The sequence below is a fragment of the Notamacropus eugenii genome, chromosome 4 (genome assembly GCF_028372415.1).
Source record: "Notamacropus eugenii isolate mMacEug1 chromosome 4, mMacEug1.pri_v2, whole genome shotgun sequence".
Taxonomy (NCBI): Eukaryota; Metazoa; Chordata; class Mammalia; order Diprotodontia; family Macropodidae; genus Notamacropus; species Notamacropus eugenii.
Genome location: NC_092875.1, coordinates 406889385 through 406906749, shown reverse-complemented (window position 1 = coordinate 406906749; position 17365 = coordinate 406889385). Strand labels below are relative to the sequence as shown.

At 40.3% G+C, this 17365-nt stretch overlaps 2 protein-coding genes across 5 annotated transcripts in view; both read right to left on the bottom strand.

Moving 5' to 3' along the window:
• Positions 1-14631, bottom strand: part of PLPP1 (phospholipid phosphatase 1) — a 119786-nt gene extending 105155 nt beyond the window's left edge. Inside the window, exon 1 of one of the 4 annotated variants that reach the window (XM_072605624.1) lies at positions 14116-14631. In XM_072605624.1, the coding sequence (XP_072461725.1) occupies positions 14116-14173 (58 nt within the window). In that variant the 5' untranslated portion in view covers positions 14174-14631. The remainder of the gene's footprint in view (positions 1-14115) is intronic. The other 3 variants (XM_072605623.1, XM_072605625.1, XM_072605622.1) reach the window with 3 other exon arrangements.
• Positions 1-17365, bottom strand: part of DHX29 (DExH-box helicase 29) — a 360925-nt gene that overhangs the window by 260485 nt on the left and 83075 nt on the right. The gene's annotated exons all lie outside the window — the stretch shown is intronic.

Here is a 17365-nt window from a genome sequence, read left to right as displayed (position 1 = left end):
CCACGTACATACCAAGGTTCATTCTACTTGAGAACAAGAAGACCTCTGCATCTACAAAATCAAACTGTTAAAAACAATTCAAGGTGAATGCTGAGAAAAAAGATTAGGGAAAAAAAATTGGCATATATTTAAACTCAGAAACAAGAAACTGACACAGCACTCATCACCCTTTGGCAGTCAAACATCTTATGTGACGATCTTGGTCTAACTAAATCAAATGTCAAAAAAAAAGGGGGGGGGGGGCGGAAGCAGATGTAACCATTTTAAAATTGACCATTCATTTTTACTGGATATCACACCCTCCAAAAGGCTCTGGAATTATACACTGTTTCTGAGCAGTGACAATTGTGGACTAAGTACATCCAACAGTATCATCTTCTAAAAACAGCTTACCAAGAATGACCCTGAATCCAAAAGCATGACAGGAAATCACCTTAAACCATGGAAAAGCAAAAAGGTCTTAAAACTCACCCTGTAGAGCTCAAAGGGATGATTCCACAAAAGTTTTTTGTCATGTCAAGAAACAAGATCCTTAAATCCAGGCAAAACCGAAAAGCATTAAATCAAAATGCAGAATACAGTCTGTCACACCTTATTATATATAAGAACTCAGAGAATTCCTGAGTTAGGCAAAGTAAACATTGTGTCTTCTTTCAACCTGATACAAGCTTCCACAGCAACAATTACCTGCAGGGAAAGATCTCCAACTCCATTCCTTTTCCAAACTTCAAAAAAGCAAAGTCACAATTGCTGAAGTCTGGACAACTGGAGGACAACTGTTTGCATCAGATGACCTGGTTTTGTATGGAAGTATATCACTCCAGTTCTACTTTGCTTTATTATTGTTTAGTCAGTCAATCATGGCTGACTCTTCATGACCCCATCTGAGGTTTTCTTGGCAAAGATACTGGAATGGTTTTCCATCTCCAGCTCATTTTACAGATGAGGAAAGTGGGGCAGTGTTAAGTGATATGTCCAGGATCACACAGTTAAGTGTCTCAGGTCCTCCTGACTCCAGGACCAGCACTCTATCCAGTGTACCACCTAGCTGCCTCAACTATTTTGCCTCCTTCTTTCTATAAAATTTTTTTTCCATTTGTGTACCAGTCTCAATTTGGTCTCAAATGAACATGCAGATAAGAACCAAAATGAACAAAAGTAATTTAAGATAAAATTCCCATAGTTACACTAGCATATTACAAATTTTAAAAGGGATACAAGTACTTTAAAAAAAATACTCTAATGTAGGTGTGTAGTGGGTATAAGGGAGCTAGTGTAAGGAAGCCCTGAATTGAGGGCCATAAAGCTCATAGCTTTGCCCCTCAGGCAACTCAGTTGCTAATCTATACTGGTAGTTTCCTCAGGGATTCCCCAAAATCACAGGTCACAGATCACACCAAAAAAAACTTCTAACTACTGTATCTGAATACAGAGCTCTGGAAAGAGACTTAAGGAGTCATCTAGTTGAACCGCCCCCCCCCCCCCCATTTTTTCAGAAGAGAACTGAGGCCAAGGGCATTAAGTGGGCTACTCAAAGGAAAGGCAAAATAAGCCTCAAGGTGAAATATTTAGCCCCAGGCTTGACTCCAGAGCCAATTCTCTTTCCACTGGACTCAGCTGCCCCACAACAAAGTAATTTAGATATTTCAAAACTTTGAATTATTTGTACATAAGGATAAATCAGTAGTGTCCATCAAAAAAATTTACTTGCAAATTCTTCCCAAGATGTTTGTACTTGTTTTACTTAGTTCTAAATACCATTTTATAAATGTTTTCTAATGGATTCTATTTATGCTAGCTTCACATCTGCCCTAATTCTTCAACAGATTGATAATTTTATCATGGACATGGATCACAACCCATCCAGCCTTGCCTATGTCATAAATTGAGGGCAGTAAGTGACTTTAGAGGTCAATTCAACTTACTCACATTTACAGATGAGAAAACTGAGGTCTAAACAAGTTAAATGACTCATACTGGTTCACAAGGTGAGTTAAGTGGCACAGCCAGATGGGAGCCTATGTCTTCCAACTGCAAAGTTTACTTTACACTGCACCATACTTCCTCGAGAAAAAGATTGCCCCAAAGTAACAGGGCCCTTCCTTTATGGCTTTTTCTTATGTTTCATAGGTACCAATACAGAGCAGTGCAATCCATAGACTAAAAAACTGTTAAGTACTCTAACAATTCAGCTAAAAGTTTTTTTGGTATAAGACCCTGAGTACATTATAAGTAGATCTATTAAAGTCATAATTTTAACATGTCAACTTGTCAAAGGGTACAATACAATCTATATTACATGAAATATAAATTCATAAACACACATAAAGAAAAGTTTTCTTGTAATATAGTTACAAAAACCCAGAAATCAGGCAAACTAAGACAATACTGCCTCTTTTTTTTCCATTCTTTATAACAAGCTACACGTAGTATATGGTAGACAGAAAGAAGGTTGTCTACTTTTATTTTCTGGTCTAAATAATCTTGATATTGAGAAACGAAGCACTTTAGAGATAAGCAAAGAAATGGAGAAGTAGTTTGAAGGAGAAACAGCTCTGAATTTGGAGCCAGGAAAGACATTTGAATTCAGCCTCTGACCCTTACCTCGGTGATCATGAGGAAATCTCTCAACCTCTCTTAGCCCTTTTCCTCATCTGTAAAATGATGTTAATGATAACAGCACTTACCTCACAGGTCTGCAGTGATTACCAAATGAAAAAAAAGTATGTTACATACTTTGGAAACCTTAAAGCACTACGTATGTGTTAGCAACTATTATCAGCACAATTTATGTTATCTATCTATTATCAGGGTATACCTGTGCACCAAAATGTTAACCAAAAATTATTCTTTAATATTCCCTCTAAGGAATTTAAGGAACTTTAAGCAAGACAAAGAACTGTCTAGGTAATGTAACCAATTTTCAGGATTAAAATTCATTACTGTCAGTACTGGAGAAGATGACTGTTTTTACATGTTTTGAAATGGATACCACCACAGATCCAAGCTGATGTGTTTCAATTCAATGTACAAACATTTTAAGTGAATACTCTATGAAAAGGACTATATGAATCAAATTACCATCATTTGAAGATACGTAATGCTAGCCAAATTTGCAGCCAAGTGTTAAACATATGTATGTTTTAAAACTTGATTACTGTTTTTTATTGCTAGTCCAAAATTCAGATGTTATTCACCATACCAGAATATCCTTCAAATGGTTTAAGTAATTAAGCCTTATAAAATAAGTTTAGATCTGAAGGGAACAAGTCAAGATGCTCCCTTTCCACATTTTGTTCCCCTTCCCCTGCCTCTCCCACCCTTCCCCAACAACAACAAAAAAGGAAAATAAAGAGTCCTTGTAATTAGCACCCCTAGAACCCTTCAGATTAGAAGCTCTTTTGAGAGGGTGAGAGAGGGAGACACAAATAGAATACTACAGTGAGAGTCTATATAAGACCCTAATTATGGCATATGCTGCTGCAGTACTGAACCTGATTGTAAATTTTCCTCTCAAGTAGTCCAATCCTGCCACCTAAATTACAGTAGGAAGCCAACAACAACAATGTTGCAAGTTCATTTCAGTAAGAGTTGAAGCCACATGTAGACACTGTAACCACTGGTTCATAATTCTGGTAAAGTAAAATCTGGGAGTTACTGACTTCAGCTGTCACCTTTTCTCTCTTTAATAAAAGGATAAATGTAAAACAACTCCTACTTTTCATCTAAGTGTTACATGACTATATCCTAAACTGTCTAAAAGATAATAAATGTGAGAACCTTATTGCCAAAGGTGACGAAAAAGGGAAGAGATTTAATAATGATTCTCAAGTGTATAAATGTGAGCTATTATTCGTGACAGGACACATAATTCCAGAAAAGGAGTGTTTATATTTCTTAAAATTCACAGAGGGTAAAAAATACAGGTCTCTGAAAAGTTTCCATGGTCTATTCTGGCAAGAAAAACCTAGTAAAAGCTCAACTGTATGAAACAAAGTTAGAGCCAAATTTTAAAAGAGACTTTCTCTTTTCAAGCCTCAGCTTTTGGCTCCAGAAATTGTTGATGAAAATGCACATATTTAAGGAAAGGAAAAGTTCACCTGCCTCACAACAGGTCCTCTCAAGGAAGCTCCCTTCCCTCTCATTTACATACAAAAAAGTTATTTACAGAGGAAGGAAACAAATTCACAACTAGAGCTCAGTAGCCCCAAAGCCAGCTCAACAGAGCTCATTTGATTGTCCACATTGATTAAATTGAAAAACAAAATAATAATAAATCACCATTCTGAGCTCTCAGCATAGCATTAAAGGAAGGAGGGAGATTCACCTTGACTGCTGAGAAGCTAATAACTCTGTTTATAGGAACAGATGAAAAATAAAACAGCCCAGCCTGAGGCAAAAATCGGTTTTATAGTACTAGGACCCAAACTATGTACTCAGCTACATACACAGTAATTCAATTATACAACTGGGTTGACAAACAAATCTGCCCTAAATTAGCTAGCTGTCAGTAGAGGAAAGATTCAGTCACGGGTGCCTTGGTATAGTGGAAAAAGTAAGCAGAGATGAGAGAGCCCTGAGTTCAAATCAAACCTCAAATCATTTACTAGTTGTGTAACTCTGGGTAAGTAACTTCACCTAATTCTGAGTCTCAGATATTGTGAGACTCATGAGATAATGTCTGCTCTATAAACCCAGAAGTATCAGCTATTATTGTTAGGAGGAAGAATGATATAATGGAAAAATAGAGGACTAGGAATCCAAAGACTATTCCATTTATTCACAGTTCAGCCACTAATTAGCTATAAGATCTTCAAGTTCATTTAACCTCTCTGAGTCTCAGTTTTCTTCTGTAAATCATAAATACTTGCCATTCCTACTCACCCAGTTGGTCCAAGAAAAAGATTAAGTCAGAGGACCTAGTTCTAATCTTTAAGCTAACTTACAGCTCTAAAATCTATGATCTCTTGAAAACACATCACCTCTATGGAACACAATACCTATGAGACTCACGGATAGGAGAAGAATTTTTGAATAAACAAGAGATAGAGAGCATTGTGAGATGCAAAATGGGTCATTTTGATTACATTAAATTGAAAAGGTTTTGTACAAATAAAACCAATTAGGCAAAAATAGAAAAAAAGCAGAAAACCAAGAGGAGGGGCAGGGAGGAAGAACTTATAGACAGTTTCTCAGATTTCAAATATATAGAGCATTTTTCAAATTTATAAAACTATGAGTCATTCCCCAAATTGAAAAATAGGGTTATGAATAGGCAGTTTTTCAATGGAGAAATCAAAACTACATATAGTCATATGAAAAAATGCTCTAAATCATTACTGATTAGAGAAATGTACATTAAAACAACTTTGAGATATCTCACACTTATCAGATTGGCTAAAATGATAAAAAGGGAAAATGGTAAATGTTGGAGAGGATGTGGAAAAACTGAGAAGTGAACTGATCCAACCATTTTGGAGAGCAATCTGGAATTATCCCCAGAGAGTTATAAAACTACATAACCTTTGACCCAGCAATACCACTTTTGGGCCTGTTTCCCAGGGTGACCAGGGAAGAATGGAAAAGAACCTACATGTTCTAAAATATTTATAGCACCTTTTTGTGGTGGTAAAGATCTGGAAATTGAGAAGATGCCCATCAATTAGGCAATGGCTAAACAAGTTGTGATATATGACTGTGCTGTAAGAAATGATGATTTGGTTGATTTTAGAAAAACATGGAAACATGTGCATGAAATAATGAAAAGTGCAGTGAGAACAGAATCGAGAACATTGTACATAGTAACAGCAATATTGTTCTAAGAATAATTGTGATCAAGTTATTCTGAGCATTGTAAATACTCAAATTAACTACAAAGGACCCATGAAGGAAGATGTTATCCATCTCCAAAGAAAGAAAATGATAAAAGAAAAGGATACACAGGATGGTTTTACATACAATTACAAATTCTGTGTCAAATGGTGGCCTTATCCAGTGTGTGGTAAGGAGGAAAGGAGGGAGGGATTTAAAATGGAATTTAAAATGTAACAAAAAAAATTTCAGTTTTTAAAAAAACATCACCTTGGCCACTTTCTCACTCAATATATCACATTTCCTTTCCTCTGTGACACCCCTGACAAGAGGTAGACAATTCTCTGCCTAAACATTTCCACTAAGAGAAAAGCTCAGTGACTCAAAGTAACCCACTCTGGTTTTGAAACAAATTCTTTCTGAAAGGAACCTGAATTCTGCATCCTTGTAACTTATGCCCTCTGTTCTGTTCTGCCCTCCAGGGCCAAAAAAGAATGAGTCTAATCCTTCTCCAGATAAGATCCCTTTAAGTATTTGAAGATAACTTAATCTACCTCCCTTAAATATGTTCTTTTTTAGGCTAACCAACTACAACAATTCCTTCATCCATTCTTCAAATGACAGTGATTCCAGACTCTTGTACAATCCAGTCATTAGTCCTAAGACACTTGTTTGTGGTCAGTCGATAAATGTTTATAAAGCCATCTATTATGTTCCAGGCACAAGAACTACAAAGAAAGGCAAAATACAGTCCCGGTTCTCAAGGAGCTCAGAGTCTAATAAGGAGAAAGCATACAAACAAGCTATCTATAGGATAATCACCAGCAAAAAATTAAGGAGTCAGAAAAGACTTCCTGTAGAAAGTGTGATTTTAGCTCTGGGGAAGCCAGAAGACAAATGAGAAAGTAAAGCACTCCAGGAAAAAGAGATGGCCAGAGAAAATGTCCTTAGTGGGGAGAAGGAATTTCATTCCAGGGACAGCAAGGAGGCTGGCGTCCCTGGATCATGGAGTATGGAGGGAGTTATAAAGTGTAAGAATATTGGAAAGGGGGAGAGAGAGGTTATGAAGAGCTTTGAATGCCAAACAAAGAATTTTATATTTGATCCTGGAAGTGACAGAGAACCAGTCAAGAGTTATGGCCAGACACTTTAGAAAGATCATGTTAACAGCTGAGTGGAGGATGACCTAGAATCTGGAGAGAGATTTGTGAAAGGAAAACCAACCAGCAAGCTAGAGCAACAGTCTAGGCCTGAAGCGATGAGGTCCTACATCAGGATGATGGCAGTGACAGATGAGTGAAGGAGCAAACGCCAGAGACGTTACAAAGGTAAGATCAACAAACAGGCCTTGGCAACAGATTACATATGGGTGGGAAAGAGGTGGGGTTTGACTAGTGCAGAGCATATAGTTTCCTAGTTCTAGACAAGATTCTCCTATTCATTCAGCCTAAGGTCAAATCAGCATTGTTGGTATACTTGTCATGTTTTTTACAAGCACTAGCAGTTAATTAAAATCCCTAAGCTCTTTTTCATTAGGCTGGCTGTCCCCCATCCTTAACCTACACACCTAATTTTAAAACTAAATGCTAGATACTACTAAAGTTAACTTGTTAGTTTCAGCCTATTGTTCAAGTCTGTAAATATCTTCTTCTGTCTTGGTAATTTGTACAATGTATTAGCTATTACTCCCAGTTTTGTATCCTCTACAAATTTGATAAGCATGTTTTCTACTGACTTCATTCAAGTCATTGATAAAAGTGTTGAACAACAAAGGGTCAAGGACATAGGCCAAGCAGAACACATCAGAGACCTTTCCCCAAGACTGGTTGGGGGTCTGTTTAGGTTTTTTAGGGGCTTTATAGACTGGTGATTTTAGAGTGAGGTACTCCCATTGTGGAAATTCCTTCCACTAACATAGATAAACAATTAAATCAATTCTATTCAGGTAAGATTGTTTAACGAGCTGCCAATCCATCTGATTACATTTCTACATCTTGTGCACAAGGATCTCACGAGAAACTCTCAAACACCTTGATAAAATGCAGATACACTGTCTTTAACAAACCTGTCGCAACATTATGAGTAAACCTATGCTGAGTGAATCTATACCTGGCAGGTATAATACAATTGCAAAAAATATGTCACTTGTGGACAAAGTGGGATGGTTATATACTAATGTCACAGTCATTTTCCAAATGAGAAGACCAAAGAGTCACAAAATTGAAAGTTAGAGGACACCTTATACCACTGTCTCTCAGAATAACAAATACTGGAGGGAAATAAGAAAACATTGATCAACTATTAGTGGAATCATGAATTGATCCAAACATTCTGCAGAGCAATTAGGAACTATGCCAAAAAGTTTAAAAGAATATCAAAAATAAATACTTTTCATAGAGGAGAAAAAATGGTGAGGAAGCAATCAACACATTTATTAAGTACCTATTAAGTTCCAGGGACTGTGTTAAGCTCTAGAAATGGTCTGAAAAAGTTAAAACTGACTTGCCCACTGTCACATATCTTGTGGTCTGTGGCTCTAAATCTAGAGTTCTTTGTACCACTGACACACTTGTGCATAGCTTGGAAAGACTTTACTTTGAAACATCAGAAGGAAGTAGGAAGCACAGAGGTCATCTACTCCACCCCTTCCATTCAACAGTGAGGGAAACTGAGACCCAAGAGAGAGGACCTGATGGCAGATCTGGAATTCAAACCGAGCTCCTCTACCTAGTAAGTAAAATCATTCCATGCTACAGACACAGCATGCTGTAGTAGGAGCCCTGAAGCATTTGCAGTCTGAGATCTGGATCTGAATCCCAGCTTTACCACACTAACTGCATAACTGTGAGCAAGTCATTTAACCAAACTGTACTTCAATTCCCTCCGCTTAAAAATGTTTACTGTACATCTAAATTTCCCTAATTTCCACAAGCTTTTTATGCAAGTACAAAACTCACACCAGAAGCCATTAAGTAGAAAGACTGCACACCAAAGCCTCTGGAAGCAAAATTGTGTCTTCCTACTTGAAAGAACTTAAAAGTAGGCATTTTTCCTCAGTATTCCAATGTCCTGCACAGAATTAAACAACATAAGATTACTAGCAAGCATTTGGACCCTCAGTTTAAAACAGGTCCCTTTAAATAATATAGACCTACCCAAGTCACTCTAACCTATTGGTACCCAGGCCATCCAATGTGGCAATAACAGCCGCAGGAACAGCATTTTCTGGTTTATAAAATCCTTTATATATGACCTCATTTAGTACATTGTTACATCTACAGAATGAAATTTCTTTCATGACTCAGCTGTCTTTCCGTCCTGGAGCTGGTGAGCCTTTCAAGGCTATATAGCAAGGTTAGATGCTCTTGAGTCAACTTACAATTAAAACCACAGATCACAAGTCCTCATCCACTTCCTGATTATTCTTTGTTTTTTAATAGAACAAGCCAAAAGACATATCTTACACCTTATACCCATCTTGCAGTTCTCTTCAATCCAAAGACATCTTCCTCTCTCCCTCCTGGACTCCTTGGCTTTTCGTCAATTCTCGGGTAATATTTCATACCTTCACCACCCCCCAGAATTCTAGTATCTACCTTTTGTTCACTCTCCAATTTATCCTATATGTAACTTGTCTGTAACATAGTTGTTTCTTTGCATATTGTCTCCTCCGATAGATGGTAAGCTCCTTGAGAGCAGGGATCATCTTCTGCCTTTCTTCATATTCCCCAGAACTTAGCATAAGATCTGACACACAGTAGGTGCTTAATAACTGTTTCTTGTCATAATGACACAAAACAGCTACATGACTGTGCAAATCACTGAACATCTCAATGCCTCAGGAAAGGAAGACACCAAGTTGCAGAACAGTTGCCAAAATGTATTGGATAGAGTTTGCTCAGTATGAGGTTCCCTACATCAGAAAAAATTACAGATTCAGATTAATAAAAACAAAACTTATGATTGGGACCATATATATTTTTCCTTGCAAAAAAACTCCGAGAGACACTTTTATGGTCTGCAGTATGGAGCACAAAGGAAAGACGGAACAGACACCGAAACTACAAGTCCAGTAACAACAGCTCTGGCAGAAGATACAGAAAAGAAGTGAGAGATTAGAGTATAGCAGATCTCTGAAACGAGGAGACAAGCAAGCTCAAAGGCCAGAAAGGTTCTCAGAGGCTCTAACCTTAGGTTGAGAGATTAGAGATCAGAAAATTTAAAGAGACTAGTGAAATGTTGAAAACATTGTTGTAGAATGCAAAAGTCCCCTACCTAGCTTCAAAAAGATGCTCTCTGGTGACCCAGGAGTTGCTCCAGATTGGCAAAACCTAAGGCCTCTGGGCTGGATTTTCCCATCTACCTATTCCTTAGAACTACTGAATGACCCACTGTCTTTCTTTGAGAAATTTCATAAAACTTCTCCCGTAATTAAAAAAAATGTTCCTTTTTTTAAAAAAATATATCTGATCTTATATAAATGTCAACCTCCCTAGGCCTCAGTTTCCTCATCTATAAGATGTGAGTTCATTTAATTAAGTGATATTTAGAGACATGGTGTAATGGAAAGAGTTTAGGGTCACACAATCCCAATTAGAGTTCTGCCATTTACTACTACTCATGTTACTTTGGGGCAAGTCACTTAAACTCTGTCCCTCAATTTTTTCATTGAGGGTTCTAGACTAAGTGACATCTAAGGTCCTCTTCCAGAAATATAACCCAAAGATACTCAAATACTCCCATGTTCTAGAGTTATAACACTAGTGCAAAGTCATGGAAAACTTAGGAGACTTTTCTCTGGTCTGACGCTGTCAGGCTAATGGGCAACTATAATATGTACAACCGAAAGCAAATGTAAAGGAAATTTTTATTGTTTTCCTAACTCTGCTAGTCATCAATAAGGATACCTATTAAAAAAGAAGGAAAAAATGCTATACTCCTGTATGTGCCTTGAGACAAACAGGTTCCTGCATAGTTATCCCTATTTTGTATCCTCACTGTCTCATACCTACAATATGAGGTACTGTTCTGTCAGAACAAGATGCTTTAAAAAAAAATCCCCCAATATCTTCTCTACTACTTTCCTATTAAATTTAAGGTAATTTTTAAAAGGCTCATTTATCTGTGACAGGGCAGACTTGAAAGAATTTGGAATTATTCAGTGTTGCTCCTTCAGATAAAATGCTATTAAATGGTAAATGGTGCACAATTTAAACATCATACATATGCCTTTTATTCAGGATGAGCAAACTGCTCACCCTTACTTTCTGACAGGCTGATTTTCTAGTACATAAGAGACTGGAGGCTCTGCAATGTTTCTATGTCACACAAAACATCAACTAATGAAGAGGAAGGGACAAGACAAAAGTCTTATTTTCACGGAACAAAGAATTCACCACAACCATCTTAAAATTTACCATTGTCTCCCAAGTATCTATCAAGTCCCAGTGGGTAGCAAGTTAACCTCAGCAGAACCACCATAGAAAGTCCCACTATGTAGGAGTGGAAAACCCCATCTACCAGTTCATCATACACAAAGATCACTTCTTTAAACAAGCTTAGCACTCCATATGCAATTGAATCTAAAAGATTATATATGCCTCCTATATGTAAAGCAATGTTATAAGGGATATGCAAAGTCATGATCCTTACCCTTCAGATTCAAAGAGCACAGATTCACATGAGAACAAATACTGTGTGATCTTTGTTAGTCATTTAAAGGAGCTACTGGGAAAGTTATCTATCATCATTACAAAAAATTCAGAAAGCATCCTGTACTTAAAAGACTGGGAGGTTAGTTTTTTATTTTGTTTTGTTTTTAAATACATTTTTCAATTGTATACTACATAGGGCAGTTTTTAATTCCAAGACAGCTTTCCTCTTCTACCCAAAATGATTCTGGGGTTCCAGTCTCCTGCTGTTGGCTGGTTTGTTCTCTGGGAATGCAAAATAATTTTAACATTAATCACAGCAAAACACCATATAATGCATTGTGAAACTGATGCAGATAATTTTAGGATTACAGTTTACTGCTCTCTTTCATTAGTTTATATAATGCAGATTTAATTCTACCCATGCACATTCTAACTGGAGCAGTCAGTTCCTGACTTCTCAGTTACAATAATGTTCCTAATTACAGTAAAGGAAACACTGTGCTAGTACATCTAGGTTCATTTACTTGCCCTTTCCTCAGAAACACTCCAAATTACTTTAAGTGATACATATAAATAATTTTGGAAACAATGGCATGCAAAACCAAGGAAGTAGCACATCTTCTACGTGGAAAAATGCTATTTTTCTAAAAAATGCTTAATCACCCTATGCTTATAAAGTGATGAAGTGAAAGCCATCTCCAACACAATTTTGTTTTTTAGAACTGTCAATATCCTACATCTGAAATCTCAGAAAGCAAATCCTTAGATTTTAATTATAAACTACATACAGTCATGGACCACATCTTAATTATCTTTCTCATATCCTATCCCATTGCTTTACAAGGTCAAAATATTCCATTTTAAGGGTCTTACCCAGTGAGGAGCCAAGAATGTATCTAGTGACAAGGAATGCTGCACAGTCTATCTACTTGAGTTCAAGATGGAGAGCTAATTCTCCTTTCGACCTTAAGTCATTAGCACTACTTTTATATCCCTTAAGAATGCTATCCATCCATACACACCGGAAAGCCTCAAACAGAAGGTTTGCCTTTTCCAGATACAGAGTTCACAACACTACTGCTTTATTCCAGATGTTTTGTATTTATTAAGTCCTCACTTACATATAACACTTAAAAGTTTATGTCACCCACTCAACACCTTTCCATATCCCCAATCCAGTTAATTTTAGCTCTGATAGATCAACAAAGGGAAAGATCAAGCAACCCCCAGGAGAACATAACACTTCCATCAGGAAGGCACAACGCCCAGCCAAAGAATTTATACAGCTCCTAGTGAGCTGTCAGAAAAGAGATGGAAAGCTACCCCATGTCCGGATCTGCAGAGAGGAGACAGCAGGTCTGGGGCACGTAGGAACCAGCCACCACCTCTGTCCCTCACCTTGGAGCCTGGAAACTAGCGCCAGACCACATAACTTAGTTCAGAAAATTCTAAATTTTTCAGAAATAACGTCTAACAGAGGGCATTTTCCCCAGAAATGAGATGAATCCAGCCCTTCTGTTTGTTATTTGGGAGTTCCCAGAGCAGTAACTCTCCACTTTTTTTGTCGACCGAATCTGATTAGCCAGTGACCAGCTTTACCCAGCAAAAAAAGGAGGGATGAGCCCTCTGAATGATTGATCATCCTGCCTTGTTTGAGAGGAGTAGAAAGAGTGTGCAAGAGGAAATAGGAGGGAGAGGTAAAATAAGGTGATTGATTAGTGCCAAAGTGGTTGTAGCTACATCCCCGCCGTGGGGTGGGGGAGGGAGGGAAGAAGGAGGAAGGTTCTGAGATGAGAGGGCAGACTGCAGAGTAAGAGCCAGAGCCAGGGATACAGGGCTGAAGGTATACACAAGCACAGAAGCAGCGAGGGTCCCAAACGTACAGAAGCTGCAGTGGAGAAGGTACGAGTTACTTAGTTACACAAGTACGCCTATGTTACCCTCATTCTAAAATGCATGCAATACATTTACACACTCCCCCAAATAAGACGCACACATCCCGATGCACGAGGGAGCTCACACTCACACGCACCCGCACCCTAAAATGCATGCAACACATTTTACACACTCCTCAGCACAATCGTTCATGTTTAACACTTCCCGACAAAAACATTCTCCCATCCTGATGCACGAGGGCGCACGCGTGCGCACGCACATATGCACCCGCATTCTGAAACGCACTCCCCAACGCAAACGTTCATACCGATGTCTGAAAACGAGTGCCCGTTCACACACAGACACACGCGCACGCATCCCAAAGTGTACGCAATCCATTCACACTCCCCAACACAAGAGTTCATCCTGAACACCTCTCAACACACACACACCCATCCCGATGCGCGATGTATGCGCGCACACACAGACAAGCACACACACTCATCCATTTACGCATTCCCCAACACACTTCGTACTTCACACATCCCAGTACACACACGCCCATTCTGAGGCACGAAGGCGCAGGCACCTAGACACACACACCCGCATCCGAACGAATGCAGCTCATTTGCTCTCTCAGCACAGGAGGTCACACTTCAGGCTTCCTAGGACACGCACACACCCCCGCCCGAAGGACTAGGTGAGCCGAGCTGCAGCAGCACAGACAGGGGCAAAGCCGGGCGGAGAAGGCGGGCTGGCGCCGGCACGTACATACCCAGAAACAAGCAGACCATGTCCAGGGCCACGAACGGCAAGCGGGTCTTGTCGAACATGGTCTCGGGCCCGGGGGCGGCCTCACGGCGGGGCGGCCAGCAGGGACGGAAGGCGGCGCGTTCGGCAGCGCCGGACAAACACCAGCCCTGGCGGGTCGGGGCCTGGGACGGAAGGCGACCCCCGAGTGACGGCTCCTCCCGGGGACAGGGCCAGCGCTCCGCACGAAAGTAATGGCGCCGAGAGAGCCGGGAGCCCCGCTGCCAGCCCGGGCCGCGCTCCGCCTGCAGGAGCTCGAGCTCGCCGCCTCTGCACAGCCCGCCCTCCGGAGCGATCTGCGGCGGGGCCAGCTCCTGGGCTCCCACTTTAAGGATGGGAAGCCGCGGGGAGGAGAAAGGCGACTCCAGCCCCTCCCTCCCTCGCGCTAGCCGGGGCCGGCGCCTGTGCACTTAAAGTAGGACTCCGGAACCTCGGGAGGGGCGGGGAGACGACTTGAGAGAAAGGGGCGGGGAGATGACTTGAGAGGGGGGGCCTAACTGGAGAAGGCCAATCAGCGCAGGCTCCTCCCCTGGCCTCCGCTTGCTCCCGGCCCGTTTGACCAAGTAGGTATCATCTGACGTAAGGAAAAGGGGCTGGGTTGTTGGTTTCTGCCGGCGAGGTCCGGACTTGGAGTGGGGACAACTGAGATTCTTGGTCCGGATGCCCCTTTCCTTCCCTCTCCGACCTTGGGGTCGGGTTTCTGCAGCTGGAGGGGCGGTCCACGAGTACCCGGGCGGGCGAGAAAAGCAGGAGCGGACCTTGGTGGGGACCGCAGGCTGAGAGGCCACCTCCGTTTCCATGGAAACACCGCCGCCACCACCCCGGCGTGAGAAGGGCGGGGATCGAGCTGGCCCCGGGCCAGGGCTCGGTGGCGTCAGTTTCCTCCTCAGTGAAATGGGACTAATGCTACTTGTCTACCTGGCCCTTGGGTCTGGGAGCTCAGAATTCTAGTGAACATCAAATGAGATAATCCGCTCTGGAGAAACAAGGAAAACGTAATACCCAATGCTTTGTTTTTTTAAAGAGAGCAAAGAACGAAAGAACGCGATAAATCTGGACAAATTATCCTTCTTCTGCACCACTACCCCCCCACTCCACCCCTATTAATAAGCCTATGGACTTCAACCCATGACGAACATGCTTGGGTAAGGCAGAAACAAGAAAAGCAATGATTAAGTTTAGACTTTGTTCCTTTAAGGTCAAAGTGAAGGTAAAAATAGATCCATAAATGAGTGAACAGATCAATCGAAGCTGGCTTGCAAACGCCTTAGGTTTCATTCTTTGTGGTTTTCATACAGAAAGCAATCCGTAAAATGCTTTCTGGAGAAAGGGATGAACCTAAAAGAGCATAGTTTGCAACCATTTGTGTTTGGAGACTGGTGGGAGGTTGTTTTTCTTAGGGGTGGGGCAGCAGGGTTGTGTGATTCTTGGTGACTACTGAATTAAAGATAAATTGGTGATTCTAACAAGGTGAACCTATTCATCGCACGAGAGCAGATCTCGATCCCTGTGTCACAACAACAAAGTCGGACAAATATGTGACAATTCAGGCCATTTCCACTAGGTCAGATCCCTTTGACAATATAAGCCAAGTAATCATTACTTCTTTGCTTGAAAGTCTCCACCACGGCCTTTATCTAGGCCCATTCCACTTTGGAATATTTCTGATTCTTAGGAAGATTTTCTGCCTAAATTTGCCCCTTTTAAAATTCCACCCTTGAGGCCAAACAGAACAAAGTCTATTCCATGGCTTTAAATGAAAGCCTGTCAGATGCTTGAAGTATCACAGCATCACATGATTTCCATTTTACATAGTCACCTAATCCTCATTTTACAGATGAGGAAGCTGATGCCCAGAGAGCTTAAGTAATTTGCCCAAAGTCACCCAGATAGTAAGCAGCAGAAACAGAATTTGAAATCCAACCCTCCACTTAACTCCACAACCCTTATCAACAGAGCCAGTCAGTGCTTCCGTCCATTCTTATCTTCTTCAAATCTATAGCTTACTACCAAAATGGTATAACCCAAATGTTGCCTACTACAGTTTGGTTTGAAACGACTTCCAGACTGGATTTAAAATCATAGTATGAATTCTAGGAGGAAGAGGTATTTCACTTTGCCAAAGGTCTGAAATAACCACAAAAGCCAAGGTGTGGCTGCAGAATGAACCTTTCCCAGATGTAGGCATACTATTTGCATGTTTCTATTTATATATGTTTAAGTTTGGTGACCCAGTGAGCCTAGTGCAAAAGTGGAAAGTAAGCCAGGGCTAAAGGAGACATTGAAAAGAAAATGGGAATGCAAAACACTTTCAGAGCTATAAAAGACATCCTCCACTCTGGAAAGAGATTTAGATACCTTAATTGAATATAAAGAGGTCAAGCAAGACAATGAACTTGCCTGCTAAGCATAGACTGCATTCATACCTATATATACATTCATACAGTCCCTCATCTACTTAAGAGTCCCAAAGGATTTTGGCTGGGGAAAATGATTCATTTGAAACTAAACACCCCAAGGCCATTGTCCTAAATCTTTTTTGTCCAGTGCCCTCTTTAGCAGGCCAATGAAACCTACAAATTCCTCAGAAATAAGTTTTAAAATGCATAATATTTGGTATTATATAATACTTAGTATTACAAAACCAATTATATTTAAACAACTATTTTTAAAGTTACTAAATTTTTAATTGCCAAATTGAATGACATTTTCTCAATCCCCATCCTTTTTGACCATTCCACATTTGCCACTGTCACAGCCTTTGACCCTCTTCTCTCTCTGGTTTGAAACTACTCTCCCCTGGTTCTACCTGTCTGACCTCTCCTCACCCTTCTTTGCTACATCATCATCCAGGTCATGCCCAGTAACAGTAGGCGTCCTGCTGGGCTCCCTCCTGGACTCTTTTCTCCCTCAAGACTATTTCACTTGGTAATCTCGTCTGCTTCCATTAAATTCAATTATCATGTCCGTGCTAATGATTCTCAGATCTCCTCATCCATCCCTAACCTCTCTGGTGATCACCAGTCTCTGCATCTCCAACTGGCTATTGAACATCTAGAACTGGATGTCCCTTTGACATTTTAAGCTCAGCATGTCCAAAACTGAACTCATTACCTTCACCACTCCCATCCCCAGAACCTCCCGACTTCCCTATTACTATTGAGAGTACACCAATGCTCCCAGTCACCCAAGGTTCAAAACACACAGGTCATGTT